Source organism: Callorhinchus milii, unplaced genomic scaffold, assembly GCF_018977255.1.
Source record: "Callorhinchus milii isolate IMCB2004 unplaced genomic scaffold, IMCB_Cmil_1.0 Scaffold1411, whole genome shotgun sequence".
NCBI lineage: Eukaryota > Metazoa > Chordata > Chondrichthyes > Chimaeriformes > Callorhinchidae > Callorhinchus > Callorhinchus milii.
This window is the reverse complement of record NW_024706152.1, coordinates 1-13,994: the sequence shown is the minus strand read 5'-3', so window position 1 is coordinate 13,994 and position 13,994 is coordinate 1. Positions and strand designations below refer to the sequence as shown.

Sequence of the window (13,994 nt, the reverse complement as noted above, 5' to 3'; positions counted from 1 at the left end):
ACACTATTTCAGTGAGCGAATAGTGAGCCTGTGGACGGGCTCCTGGGGAGACGGTTCAAGCAGAAATTGTTGATTCTTTCAAACACAGATTAGATAGTTTCTTTAGGAAATACAGTTCATGGGGAGTTTGGGACATATGTGCGGAGGGGGGGGTGTGGGGGAGTGCGCGGAGAAGAGTATGCGGAGGGGGGGGGTGTGGGAGTTGCGGAGGGGAAGTGAGTGGAGGGGTTTATGAGGGGAATGTGAGGAGGGGGGTGCGGAGGGAAATGTTTGGAGGGGGTGTGGGGGAGTGTGAGGAGGGGTGCGGAGGGGAGTGTGTGGGGGGGGGTTGCGGAGGGGAATATTTGGAGGGGGTATGGGTGAGTGTGAAGAGGGGTGCGGAGGGGAGTGTGAGGAGGGGATGCGGAGGGGGAATGTGTTGGGGGGGTTGCGGAGGAGAGTGTTTGGAGGGGGTGTGGGTGAGTGAGGAGGGATGCGGAGGGGGAATGTGGGGGGGGTGTGCACGGAGGGGAGTGTTTGGAGGGGGTGTGGGTGAGTGTGGGGAGGGGTGCGGAGGGGGAGTGTGCGGAGGGGAGTGTGCGGAGGGGGAGGGGAGTGAGGAGGAAGTGATGGACAGACCCCTGTGCACTCAGAAGGGTACCTTTGTTTGTTTGCAGTCCGGCAGCTGATTAAGTCTCAGCGGGTCCACAACAAACTGGGCATCGTGTTTGATAAGGAAAAGGACAAGTCTCAAAGGAAAGATTTCATCTTCGAGAGCACAAGAGTGAGTGTCCAGCCATGACAGGAATGATCATTGTGAGAACCTCTCCAGCTCTCAGCTATTCCTCACACAGTCATCGCTCTGACAATGTCAGGGCTCAGTGACTGCTGCAGCCAATGCCAGGCTGTACCGCTACTCGTAGCTCTCCAACTATAGGAGGGGATACCCCTCACTTCACCAGACTTGGATACTTTCCCCCCATCTGATTGCTCCCTGTGTTGCCAGCCTAGTCCCCTTCCCGTCACTGTCTGTCTCTCACGGACCCTTGTCACTCTATCTGGCACAGACTCCCTGTAATGGGCTGGCACAGACCCCCTGTAATGGGCTGGCACAGACCCCCTGTAATGGGCTGGCACAGACCCCCTGTAATGGGCTGGCACAGACCCCCTGTAATGGGCTGTCACAGACCCCCTGTAATGGGCTGGCACAGACCCCCTGTAATGGGCTGGCACAGACCCCCTGTAATGGGCTGGCACAGACCCCCTGTAATGGGCTGGCACAGTCCCCCTGTAATGAGCTGGCACAAATCCCTGTAATGGGCTGGCACAGACCCTCTGTAATGGGCTGGCACAGACCCCCTGTAATGGGCTGGCACAGACTCCATGTAATGGGCTGTCACAGACCCCCTGTAATGGGTTGCGTCTCTGTTACAGAAGCGGGAAGCCTTTTGCCAGCTTCTCCAGCTGATGAAGAATAAACATTCCAAGCAGGACGAGCCAGACATGATCTCGGTCTTCATTGGCACCTGGAACATGGGTAAGTGGAACATGTAACATGGCCTCTGCTCCCTCTCCTCAGACCATCAAATAACCTGATAATCCCTCTGCTTCAGTGGAAAAAGCCTTCATTTGGCCAGAACAGGGATTCCCAGTCTAGAACCATAGGAATTTACAGCATAGAATATAATTAGTATTGTAGAGGAAGGCCATTTGTTCCATTTTGTTTGTGGTTTTTTAAGATCAACACTTTCAGCCGCAACAAATTGCAATTACACACAGTGGCTTTCACCTCAGGAGGACGTCCCATAATGCTGGACAGTGGAGGGTTTACACACCAGCTGGGGGTTGGATTCGGGAGGGGACAGGACCAAGTGGGTGGGTGTGGGAGATGACCAAAAGGCAAGTTAAAGAAGAGGGTCTTGAGAAGGACCATGAACAAGGCAAGGTAGGGTCAAGGGGAAGGGATTCCAAGGTGGAGTTGCAAAGGGTGGGATCAGATATGCTGATGGCCCAACTGAAGGGATTCCAAGGTGGAGTTGCAAAGGGTGGGATCAGATATGCTGATGGCCCAATTGAGATTGGCATTGAGAGCTTGGCATTAATAGCTTGTCATTGAGAGCTTGTCATTGGGATCTTGTTTTTGAGAGCTTGGCACTGAGAGAGCTTGTCATTGGGAGCTTGTCATCGTGAGAGCTTGGCATTGAGAGAGCTTGGCATTGAGAGCTTGGCATTGAGAGAGCTTGACAAAGAGAGCTTGTCACTGAGGGAGCTTGGCATTGAGAGAACTTGTCATAGAGAGCTTGCCATTGAGAGAACTTGTCACTGGGCGCTTGGTATTGATAACTTGTCATTGAGAGTTTGTGATTGGGAGCTTGTCACTGAGAGCTTGTCATTGAGAGAGCTTGTCATGTTTGAGAGAGCTTGTCATTGGGAGCTTGGCATTGAGAGTTTGGCATTGAGAGCTTGGCATTAAGAGAGCTTGGCATTGAGAGCTTGACATTGAGAGCTTGACATTGAGAGCTTGTCATTGAGAGTTTGGCATTGAAAGAACTTGTCATTGGGAGCTTGTCATTGAGAGCTTTTCATCGAGATCTTGGCATTGGGAGCCTGTGATTGAGAGAGCTTGGCATTGAGAGCTTGTCATTGGGAGTTTGTCATTGAGAGAGTTTTTTCATTGAGAGTGCTTGGCATTGAGGGAGCTTATCATTGAGAGAGCTTGGCATTGAGAGAGCTTGTCATAGATAGCATGGCATTGAAAGCTTGGCATTGAGAGAGTTTGGCATTGGGCGAGCTTATCATTGAGAGAGCTTGTCATAGACAACAACAACAACAACAAGATTTCATTTATAGAGCGCCTTTCACAGCTTGTCACTGAGAGCTTGTCATTGGGAGCTTGTCATTGGGAGCTTGTCATTGAGAGCCTGGCATTGAGAGCTTGGCATTGAGAGAGCTTGGCTTTGAGGGTTTGGCATTGAGAGACTTGTCTTTGTGAGCTTGGCATTGAGAACTTGGCATTGAGAGTTTGGCATTGAGAGGGTTTGCCATTGGGAGAGCTTGTCATTGGGAGCTTGTCATTGACAGAGTTTGACATTGAGATCTTGTCGTTGAGAGCGTGGCATTGAGGGAACTTGTCATAGAGAGCTTGGCATTGGGAGAGATTGGAGTTGAGAGAGCTTGGCATTGAGAGAACTTGTCATTGGGAGCTTGTCATTGAGAGAGCGAACTTGGCATTGAGAGCCTGGAATTGAGAGCCTGGCATTGAGAGATGGGCATTGAGAGATGGGCAATGAGAGATCTCGTCATTGAGACCTTGCCATTAATAGCTTGTCATTGAGAGCTTGTCATTGGGATCTTGTCTTTGAGAGCTTGGCACTGAGAGAGCTTGTCATTGGGAGCTTGTCATCGTGAGAGCTTTGTCATTGAGAGAGCTTGGCATTGAGATTTTGTCATTGGGAGTTTGGCATTGAGAGAGCTTGACATTGAGAGCTTGTCATTGAGAGAGCTTGGCATTGAGAGAGCTTGGCATTGAGAGAGCTTGGCATTGAGAGAGCTTGGCATTGAGAGAGCTTGGCATTGAGAGAGCTTGGCATTGAGAGAACTTGACAAAAAGCTTGTCACTGAGGGAGCTTGGCATTGAGAGAACTTGTCAAAGAGAGCTTGCCATTCAGAGAACTGCCACTGGGCGCTTAGTATTGATAGCTTGTCATTGAGAGTTTGTGATTGGGAGCTTGTCATTGAGAGCTTGTCAATGAGAGAGCTTGTCATTGGGAGCTTGTCATTGGGAGCTTGTCATTGAGAGTTTGGCATTGAGAGAGTTTGCCATTGGGAGAGCTTGTCATTGGGAGAGCTTGTCATTGGGAGCTTGTCATTGACAGAGTTTGACATTGAGATCTTGTGGTTGAGAGCGTGGCATTGAGGGAACTTGTCATAGAGAGCTTGGCATTGAGAGCTTGTCTTTGAGAGCTTGGCACTGAGAGAGCTTGTCATTGGGAGCTTGTCATCGTGAGAGCTTGTCATTGTGAGGGCTTGGCATTGAGATTTTGTCATTGGGAGTTTGTCATTGAGAGAGCTTGGCATTGAGAGAGCTTGGCATTGAGAGAGCTTGGCATTGAAAGAGCTTGGCATTGAGAGAGCTTGGCATTGAAAGAGCATGGCATTGAGAGAGCTTGTCATAGAGAGTTTGCCATTGGGAGCTTGGTATTGATAGCTTGTCATTCAGAGTTTGTGATTGGGAGCTTGTGATTGAGAGAGCTTGGCATTGGGAGCTTGTCATTGCAAGCCTGGCATTTGGGAGCTTGTCATTGCGAGCCTGGCATTGGGAGCTTGTCATTGCGAGCCTGGCATTGGGAGCTTGACATTGAGATCTTGTCGTTGAGAGCGTGGCATTTGAGGGAACTTGTCATAGAGAGCTTGTCATTGAGAGAGATTGGCGTTGAGAGAGCTTGGCATTGGGAGCTTGTCATTGAGAGAGGTTTTTCATTAAGCGAGCTTGGGATTCAGAGCTTGGCATTGAGAGCCTGGAATTGAGAGATGGGCATTGAGAGCCTGGCAATGAGAGCTTGGCATTGAGAGAGCTTGTCATTGACACAGCTTGGCATTGAGATCTTGACATTGAGAGCTTGGCATTGAGATCTTGCGATTGGGAGCTTGGCATTGGGAGCTTGGCATTGGGAGCTTGGCATTGGGAGCTTGGCATTGGGAGCTTGGCATTGGGAGCTTGGCATTGGGAGCTTGGCATTGGGAGCTTGGCATTGGGAGCTTGGCATTGGGAGCTTGGCATTGGGAGCTTGGCATTGGCAGCTTGGCATTGGGAGCTTGGCATTGGGAGCTTGGCATTGGGAGCACTTGTATGGAGAAAATTCCAGTGTAAATTTGATTGGCTGAATTGTCGGTTTTTGAGCTGTAATGTTCTATATGAAGAGACCTGTGTTGCGCAGCTCGGCACTGACACCCACCCGCCTCTCGTGCTCTGCTCCTGATGGACGTTAAACGGATGTCCCGTCTGTCTGTTCAGGGGGATGTTAAACATCCCTCAGCTGTTCGAAAATAGAAAGAAGTTTCTCTCTCTCTAACTCTCTCTTGATGTCCTGACCATCAATCCCCCAAATAAAATTGGTGACTCGCTCCATGGCTGTTTGTGGGATGTCACTGTGCACAATTAGCTACTGCGTTTTGCCCACAAGATACACAGGCACTACACTTTAAAGTGTATCCTGTGACGCGCTTGAGACAGCTCAATGATGTGCTAAGCGCTGTACCAAATACAAAGATTATTATTATTTAAGGGGAATTTTTATCAAAATGTCCTATTTTCGTTTTCTTTATTTAACCTGAACAGGGAGTGCTCCGCCTCATAAAACCATGGCCTCCTGGTTGGTGTCCAAGGGACTGGGGAAGACCCTGGACGAGACCACCGTCACTATCCCACACGATATATATGTTGTGGGCACACAGGAGAACTCGCTGGGAGACAAGGACTGGGTTGATTTCATACGGGGCAGCCTGAAGGAATGTACGGAGCTGGACTTCAAACCGGTGAGTCTGGAACTCCCCCCAGCCACCCGCACGCCCCGCCCCCACCCAGCCTCAGCCACCCGCACCCCACCCAGCCTCAGCCACCCGCACGCCCCGCCCCCACCCAGCCTCAGCCACCCGCACCCCACCCAGCCTCAGCCACCCGCACGCCCCGCCCCCACCCAGCCTCAGCCACCCGCACCCCACCCAGCCTCAGCCACCCGCACGCCCCGCCCCCACCCAGCCTCAGCCACCCGCACCCCACCCCCCCACCCAGCCTCAGCCACCCGCACGCCCCGCCCCCACCCAGCCTCAGCCAGACCCTCACCCCCAGCCTCAGCCAGCACCAGCCCCTCCCCCCCCAGCCTGAGCCAGCCTCAGGCCCACCCAGCCACAGCCACCCCCAGCCCCTCCCCCCAGCCTCAGCCATCCCCAGCCCCTACTCCCCCAGCCTCAGCGTTCGATGATCTACCAGAGGATCTCAAATTGGTAAAGCTTTACTCTGTGTGTAACCCTACTGTCCCTGACCTGGGAGTGTCTTCGAATTCAAGATCCTCATCCTCACTTACAAGGCCATTCACGGCCTCGCTCCCTCCTACCTCTCTGTCCTACTATCCCCCTACTTACCTGCCCGTACCCTCCGTTCCTCTGGCTCCGGTCTGCTCCACATCCCCCGCCCCAACCGCCCTACCATCGGTGGCCTTCAGCCTCTCAACCCCGAGGCTCTGGAACTCTATCCCCAGTGCCTTCGCCGCTTCCTCCCTTTCCTCCTTCAAGGCCGGTCTCAAGACCTTTCTGTTTGACCGTACCTTCAGCTCCCCTCTCGACTCTCTACCCCCTCCTCGCTCCCTCCCTTCCCTCCCCTCACCCTGACCATTTCCCCCCTCCTTGCTCCCTCCCTTCCCTCCCCTCACCCTGACCATTTCCCCCCTCCTTGCTCCCTCCCTTCCCTCCCCTCACCCTGACCATTTCCCCCCTCCTCGCTCCCTCCCTCCCTCCCTCCCTCCCCTCACCCTGACCATTTCCCCCCTCCTCGCTCCCTCCCTCCCCTCCCCTCACCCTGACCATTTCCCCCCTGCTCGGGTCCTGACCCAACTGTACAGCGCCTTGGGACGTCCTCCCAATGTGAAAGGCGCTCTATAAATGGAATCTTGTTGTTGTTGTTGTGGGTGGACGCACAGTGTAGAGGGAGCTTTACTCTATGTCTAACCCATGCAGTCGCTGACCTGTTGGTCAGTGAGAGGCGAGGTCCCAGTGAGTGGAGGGGAGCGAGCCGTGCTGATAACTGTTGATGTTCCCAGGTGGCGATGCAGTCACTGTGGAATATTAAGATTGCGGTGTTGGTCAAACCGGAGCACGAGAACCGCATTAGTCACATCAGCACATCGAGCGTGAAGACCGGAATAGCCAACACCCTGGGTAGGTAACCAAGGCTCCTGTTTCTCCTTGTGGCATATTGTCCCTCGTGCTGCACCTTCAGCCACCGCGCCTCATGGTTGTGAATAAAAATGTTGGTTTCTCTGTTATTCACAGGCAACAAAGGTGCTGTGGGCGTCTCCTTCATGTTCAATGGAACCTCTTTTGGCTTTGTCAACTGCCATTTAACGTCAGGCAATGAGAAGACAGCCAGGTGAGGACAGCTCACTGACAGCCTGGCTGGCTGCCTGGCAGACTGGCCGGGGTCTGGTGGATTTGGTGGCTCTTGTCTCTCAGGCAGGAGGCAGTTATAATAATCCTTGCATTTGATATAGCGCTTTCCACGTCTTCTCGACGTTTTTGCCTCTTTTGCCTATTTCAAGGCCCGTCTCAAGCCCCTCTTCCACCGCGCATTCCTCCACCCTCCTACCCCAACCTTCCTGCTCTCCACCTTCCCGATCCTGACCGCCAGCTCGGGTCCAAATCTCTGACTGGGATGAAAGGTGCTCACAGATGTCATTTGTGGTCATACAAATGTCATAATATGTATGGAAAATAAAAAGGACCTGGGGGCCTGATTGACGATAAATTGAAGCTCTCCCAACAATGCTCTGTGGCAGCGAGTAAAGCAAACCAGATGTTGGGAGGAATCTAAAGATCAATAGCAAGAGAAAATAGTGGGGTCATCCTGCCACTGTATAAATCATTGGTGAGACCATACTTGGAGACTATGTACAGATCTGGTCTCCGCAGGACAAAAAGGATATGGCAGAAATCGAGAAGATAAAGAGGAGGGCAACCAGAATGATTGAGGGAATGGAAGGACTGGACTATGAGGAGTGACTAAGTAAATTGGGCATGTTCACACTGGGAAAGAGAAGATTGAGAGGTGACATGATGGCTATATTTAAGGTTCTAAAGGGGCAAAACAATATACATCATGACCGGCTGCTTCAACTTGTCCAGAATAGTAAAACCCGAGGACACGGCCTGCGAATGAAGGGGAGAAAATTCAGAACGAATCTACGCAAACACTATTTCAGTGAGCGAATAGTGAGCCTGTGGACGGGCTCCTGGGGAGACGGTTCAAGCAGAAATTGTTGATTCTTTCAAACACAGATTAGATAGTTTTCTTTAGGAAATAACATTGTGGGATACAGTACATAGGGAGTTTGGGACATATGTGCATGTGACCACAAGGAAGAAGGAAGGCAAACCAGCGACCTTGGTCTTTTTCAGTCTAGGATTTCTTATGTTCTTATGTTTGTGGTTGTCCTGGCCAACAATCCTGAAGATTATTGTTCATTCACCTCATGGCTGTTTGTGCACAGTTTCGCTGCTACGTTTGCCCACCAAAATAGTCACTGATTTGACAGCGAATCCCTGTGAAGGCTTTGGAGATTTTCTGTGTTATATTAAATGTGAGTATTTATATTATCATCGATATCCTCAGACGCAATCAGAACTATTTGGACATCCTGCGCCTGCTTTCTCTCGGTGACAAACAGCTGAGCTCCTTTGACATCTCCCTGCGATTCACTCATCTCTTCTGGTTTGGGGACCTGAACTACCGGCTGGATATGGAGTTACAGGTAAGTGCGGAGCTGAAGTAATATAATAATAATCCGTCTCAAAGCGCTTCACAGAATATACTGTAAAGTGTAGTGACTGTTTACTTTATGGGCAAAACGCAGCAGTCAGTTGCTCATAGCAGTGACCCACAAACAGTCATGGAGTGAGTGACCAATTTGTTTGGAGAAATTATTACCCCTGGAAAGTGATTTGCCAATCAACTAACAATCAGGTTCCTGCTTACTGCTTGGTGAACAGAGGCGTGTGGAGTAAGGAAACTTGTCTAAGGTCTCACCCCGCCTGCGAATCACCTCCAGAGCTTCATTCTAACTCTTATTTGATGCCGGTCTGGCTCAATTGGCAGTGCTCTTCCCTCCGGGTCAGAGGATTGTGAGTGCAAGCCCCACATCAGATAATAATAATAATAATAATCCTTGCATTTGATATAGCGCTTTTCACGTCGGGAGGACATCCCAAAGCGCTTCACAGAACACACTGTAAAGTGAATTGACTGTATATTTGTGGGCGAACGCGGCAGCCAATTGCGCACAGCAATGTCCCACAAACAGTCGTAGATTGAAAATGACCAATTTATTACTGTTTTTGGTTTTGGAGGATTATTATTAGGCTCTGTGTGGAGTAAGGAAACTTGCCCGAGGTTTGGCCCTGACCCCCCGGGGATTGAACTCAGGTCTCTCACTTGCAAAGCGAGTGCTCTAACCACTGAGCTACAGGACTCCACCTGTTAAAGCTGTTAAAAAAGCATTCGAGGGTTTATAAATAGGGCATAGAATACACAGGTCAGGAAGTTATGATGAACCTTTATATAAAACACTGGTGAGGCCTCAGCGAGAGACTGGGGTCAGTTCTGGGCCCCACACTTTAGGAAGGATGTCAAGGCATTGGAGAGGGTGCAGAGGGGATTGACCAGAATGGTACCAGGAATGAGGGCCTTCAGTTTTCAGGAGAGGCCGGAGAGGCCAGGATTGTCCTCCTCGGGCAGAGAAGGTTCAGAGGAAACTTAATAAAAGTTTTCAAATTGATGAGGGGATTCGATAGGGTGAACAGGAGAAACTATTCCCCCTGGCGGGTGGGTCGGTAACCCAAGGAGAGTGGGGTAGTGGGGTTGATCAGGGCTATGGGGAGAGTGCGGGGGAGTGAAGTTGATCAACGCTGTGGGGAGAGAGCGGAGGAGTGGGGTTGATCGGGGCTATGGGGAGAGAGTGGGGGAGTGGGGTTGATCAGGGCTATGGGGAGAGAGTGGGGGAGTGGGGTTGATCAGGGCTATGGGGAGAGAGCGGGGGAGTGGGGTTGATCGGGGCTATGGGGAGAGAGCGGGGAGAGAGCAGCACAGACACAATGGGATGAATGGCCTCCTTCTGTGCTGTATAATTCTATGATTCTATTAATTCACTTTACAGTGTATCCTGTGAAGCGCTTTGAGACGTCTCGAGACGTAATAAGGTGCTGTGTCAAATGTAAGGATTATTATTATTATTATGGCTCGTGCCCCTCATGGATGGTGTGGGACCTTCCTGTGCACACGTTGGCTGCTGAGTTTGTCCCCAATTGCAAAGTCACTCCACTGGAGAGCTATTCCTGTGAAGCATTTGGAGACATTTGGACGCTGCAGGAATTGTAAGGAATCATTATGTTGTTCCATTTCCCATCAGGATATCCTGAACTACATCAACAGGAAGGAGTTTGAGCCGCTGCTGAAGGTTGACCAGCTGAGCCTGGAGAAGGAGAAGAATAAGATTTTCCTGCGATTCTGTGAGTACTGTCAGTCTTGCCTGTCAAACGCTTTGAGGCATCAAAGCTTCTATGTGTAGAGTCCTGTAGCGTTTTGGTTACAGTAGTTGCCTCACAAGCGAGAAGACCTGGGTTTGATTCCCAGCCAGGAATCAAACCCACAAAACCTTAGATAAGTTTCCTTACTCCACACACCTCTGTTTACCTTAGTAGTAAGTACAAACTGGTTGTGAATCGATTGACATATCGCTTTCTGGGGGTAATAATCCCTTTAAAAATAAATAAATAGAATATAATTTAGTCACTAAATTCATGACTGTTTGTGGGACACTGCTGTGTGCAGTTAGCTGGCGTGTTTCATCCACAAAATATACATTTAATTAATTCACTTTACAATATATTCTGTGCTGGGGTTTTGAGACGCCTCAACGATACGATAGGGCGCAGATTCCGGTGATTGAGCTGAATGGCCTGTATCAGTGCCACATGACCATATCAACTCCCACTTGTACATAACTTTACATCAGTCATACATCACACAGTTTCTCATAATTTATGGTTTGCATAAGTCATATTAACTATATGATACGACATGTAAGGTAAAGTTTACTTCTGCAGCCGAGTGGGAATTAATATCAAAGCTGGTGTCACTGCTGATGACATTCTCCTCACTTGCTGTCTGTCTGCAGATGAAGAGGAGATAACTTTCCCGCCAACGTATCGCTACGAGCGAGGCTCCCGGGATGTGTATGTTTGTCACAAACAGAAGCCGACAGGGGTACGTATTCACTCCGAGACTAAAGCCGGGGATTTACACATGTCCCTCCGTCTCCCTCCAGAAAAGGCTGACATGTGAACACAGCTCCACACGCACCAACCATCCTCCACACGCACCAACCATCCTCCACACGCACCAACCATCTTGATGACACAGAGTGAGAGGGAGCTTTACTGTGTCTCTAACCCTGACCTGGGAGTGTGGACGCACAGTGTAGAGGAGCTTTACTGTGTCTCTAACCCTGACCTGGGAGCGTGGACGCACAGTGTAGAGGAGCTTTACTGTGTCTCTAACCCTGACCTGGGAGTGTGGACACACAGTGTAGAGGAGCTTTACTGTGTCTCTAACCCTGACCTGGGAGTGTGGACACACAGTGTAGAGGGAGCTTTACTGTGTCTCTAACCCTGACCTGGGAGTGTGGACACACAGTGTAGAGGGAGCTTTACTGTGTCTCTAACCCTGACCTGGGAGTGTGGACACACAGTGTAGAGGGAGCTTTACTGTGTCTCTAACCCATGCTGTTGCTGAGCTGCGGAGTGCTATAGGTAAGATCTCTGACATGCCTTTTAAGCATCCTTGACTGATTATAACCTCTTAATTGCATCAATGTGGTATGTAACAGTGAGAGGTTGTGAGGGAGTTAGTCTCACATTAATGTCACGTGTTCTGATTATTCTCAGGTCCGCACCAATGTCCCCTCGTGGTGTGATAGGATCTTGTGGAAGTCGTATCCCGAAACCCACGTCATATGTAACTCCTACGGTAAGTGCCCATCTCCCAGCTCCACACACTGAGGAGATCAGGGAGTCCGTGTGGAAGAATATAAAAGGAGGGGAATAATGGGGGAGCGAGCACCAGTGCAGACACGATGGGGAGAGAGAGAGAGAGAGAGAGAGAGAGGGGAATGATTTTAGAGTAGAGCGCTCCAGTGGGGGAGCGAGCCCCAGTACAGACACCATGGGGAGAGAGAGAGAGAGAGAGAGAGAGGCCAGGGAATGGGGTTAGAGTAGAGCGCTCCAGTGGGGGAGCGAGCCCCAGCACAGACACCATGGGGAGAGAGAGAGAGAGAGAGAGGCCAGGGAATGGGGTTAGAGTAGAGCGCTCCAGTGGGGGAGCGAGCCCCAGCACAGACACCATGGGGTGAGAGTAGGGAATGAGGTTAGAGCACAGGACTCTGAAGTCCTGTAGCTCAGTGGTTAGACCACTCACTTTGCAAGCCAGAGACCTGAAATGTTGGGCAGGCTTCCTGGCTCCACATCCCTCTGCTTACCTCGCAGTAAGTAGGAAACCAGTTGTTAGTTGATTGATGGATCACTTTTCCTGGAGTAATAATTCCTTAAAATAAAATCGGTCAATTCAATCCCTGAGTGTTTGTGGGACACAGTGTGCGCAATTGGCTGCTGCGTTTCCCCCGCAGCTGAAGGTGCGAGTGTTGGTGATGAGGTGGGCTGGCGGGGGATGTGGGGTGGGCCGGAGCCCGCTGAGTGGAAGGAGGGGACAGGTGGGTGTGGTATCTTGATGTATCTCACTCTCTGGTATTTCACACGCTCCACAGTGACACGTCCTGCTCACAGGAACCAAAGTCAATTAGACCTGACTGCGTGGGGTGTGGAGTGGGGGGGAGGTCTGAGCAGATCTCAGGGGTGGGAGGAGAAACAGGGCAATCGTAAGAATTGAGGGGAATGGGGTGAGGGGATCAGAGCTGGCGTGTGAGTCGCTGGCGTGTGAGTCGCTGGTGTGTTAGTTGCTGATGTCTCTTTCCCCACAGGGTGTACAGACGACATTGTGAGCAGTGACCACTCGCCTGTCTTTGGCACCTTCGAGGTGGGCGTCACATCACAATTTGTGTCCAAAAAAGGTGGGTGTGTTTACAGAGCAGAGACCAACACATGCCATTTACACATGCCATTTCCTCAAGCCATTTACGCATGACATTAACACAATGCCTGCCTCTCACATCGGGAGGACGTCCCAAGATAGTCAGGGATTTGAGCTGGGGTTTGGGATCAGGAGGGGTGGAGGGGCAGGGAGGGTGGAGGGGCAGGGAGGGTGGAGGGGCAGGGAGGGTGGTGGTAGGAGAGTGACCAAAAGTGCGGTCGAAGAGGAGGGTCTTGAAATGGGCCTTGAAGGAAGTGAGGGAGGGAGTGAGGTTAAGGGACTGTGAGATGGAGTTCAAAAAGGTGGGGGCAGAGAGGTTGAAGGCCCAATTTCCAGTGGTGGGACGGGTCAGGTTGGGGGATGTGGATTAGGCCGGAGCCGCTGAGCGGAGGGAGCGGACAGGTTTATATAGGGTTAGTGGGTCACACAGGTTGGGGGGAGCGAGGCTCTAGGGGGCTTTGAAGACGAGGAGTCTCTGGGGGATGGGTAGCCAGTGGAGATGGTGAGGATAGGGTGCGCTGTGGGAAACAGTCTGAAGCTGTTGCTTCTATGTCTGACTGTTGCCGCTCTGTGTTCATCTCAGGTCTCTCGAAGACGTCTGACCAGGCCTACATCGACTTCGAAAATATTGAGGCCATTGTGAAGACAGCCAGCAGGACCAAGTTCTTCATTGAGTTCTACTCCACCTGCCTGGAGGGTGAGGCACTGAGACCAGGGAAAAATTCCCCAACATCAGGGGGCTTTATCCTGCCTGTTGCTGCCCGTCGCTCAGTGCTCATTCTCTCGTCTCCTTTTAACCTGTTGCAGAATTTAAGAAAAGTTCTGAGAACGATACACAGAGCAGCGATAACATCAACTTCCTGAAGGTGGGCTGGTCATCCAGGCAGCTGCCCACGGTAACCACCAACTTCAGTTACACAAACTACAGCTCAAATTCAATCCATTGAGCCTGTGCTTCCTTCCACCATGGAGCTCTCTCTGCTCATCCCATTCCCCGTTGTGTCTGTGCTGGGGCTCGCTTCCCCATTGATGTTCTCTGCTATAACCCCTTCCCCACTGTTTCCCCATTGTCAGCTCTCCTTCAAAACCTTCAATCAGGACCTTG

The 13,994-nt window shown here is 51.0% G+C and overlaps 1 protein-coding gene across 1 annotated transcript; it reads left to right on the top strand.

The window, feature by feature from the left end:
* Positions 1-616: 616 nt before the first annotated feature.
* On the top strand, positions 617-13,785 carry LOC103172441 (phosphatidylinositol 3,4,5-trisphosphate 5-phosphatase 2-like; the record flags this gene model as incomplete). The annotated part of the gene is made up of 12 exons (XM_042346708.1): positions 617-763; positions 1,414-1,516; positions 5,318-5,514; positions 6,795-6,912; positions 7,027-7,123; positions 8,363-8,501; positions 10,155-10,254; positions 10,923-11,011; positions 11,692-11,773; positions 12,780-12,869; positions 13,473-13,586; positions 13,697-13,785. Coding segments are annotated over 12 exons (1,365 nt in total), but the record flags the coding sequence as incomplete, so codon positions are not given.
* Between the last annotated feature and the right edge of the window lie 209 nt (positions 13,786-13,994).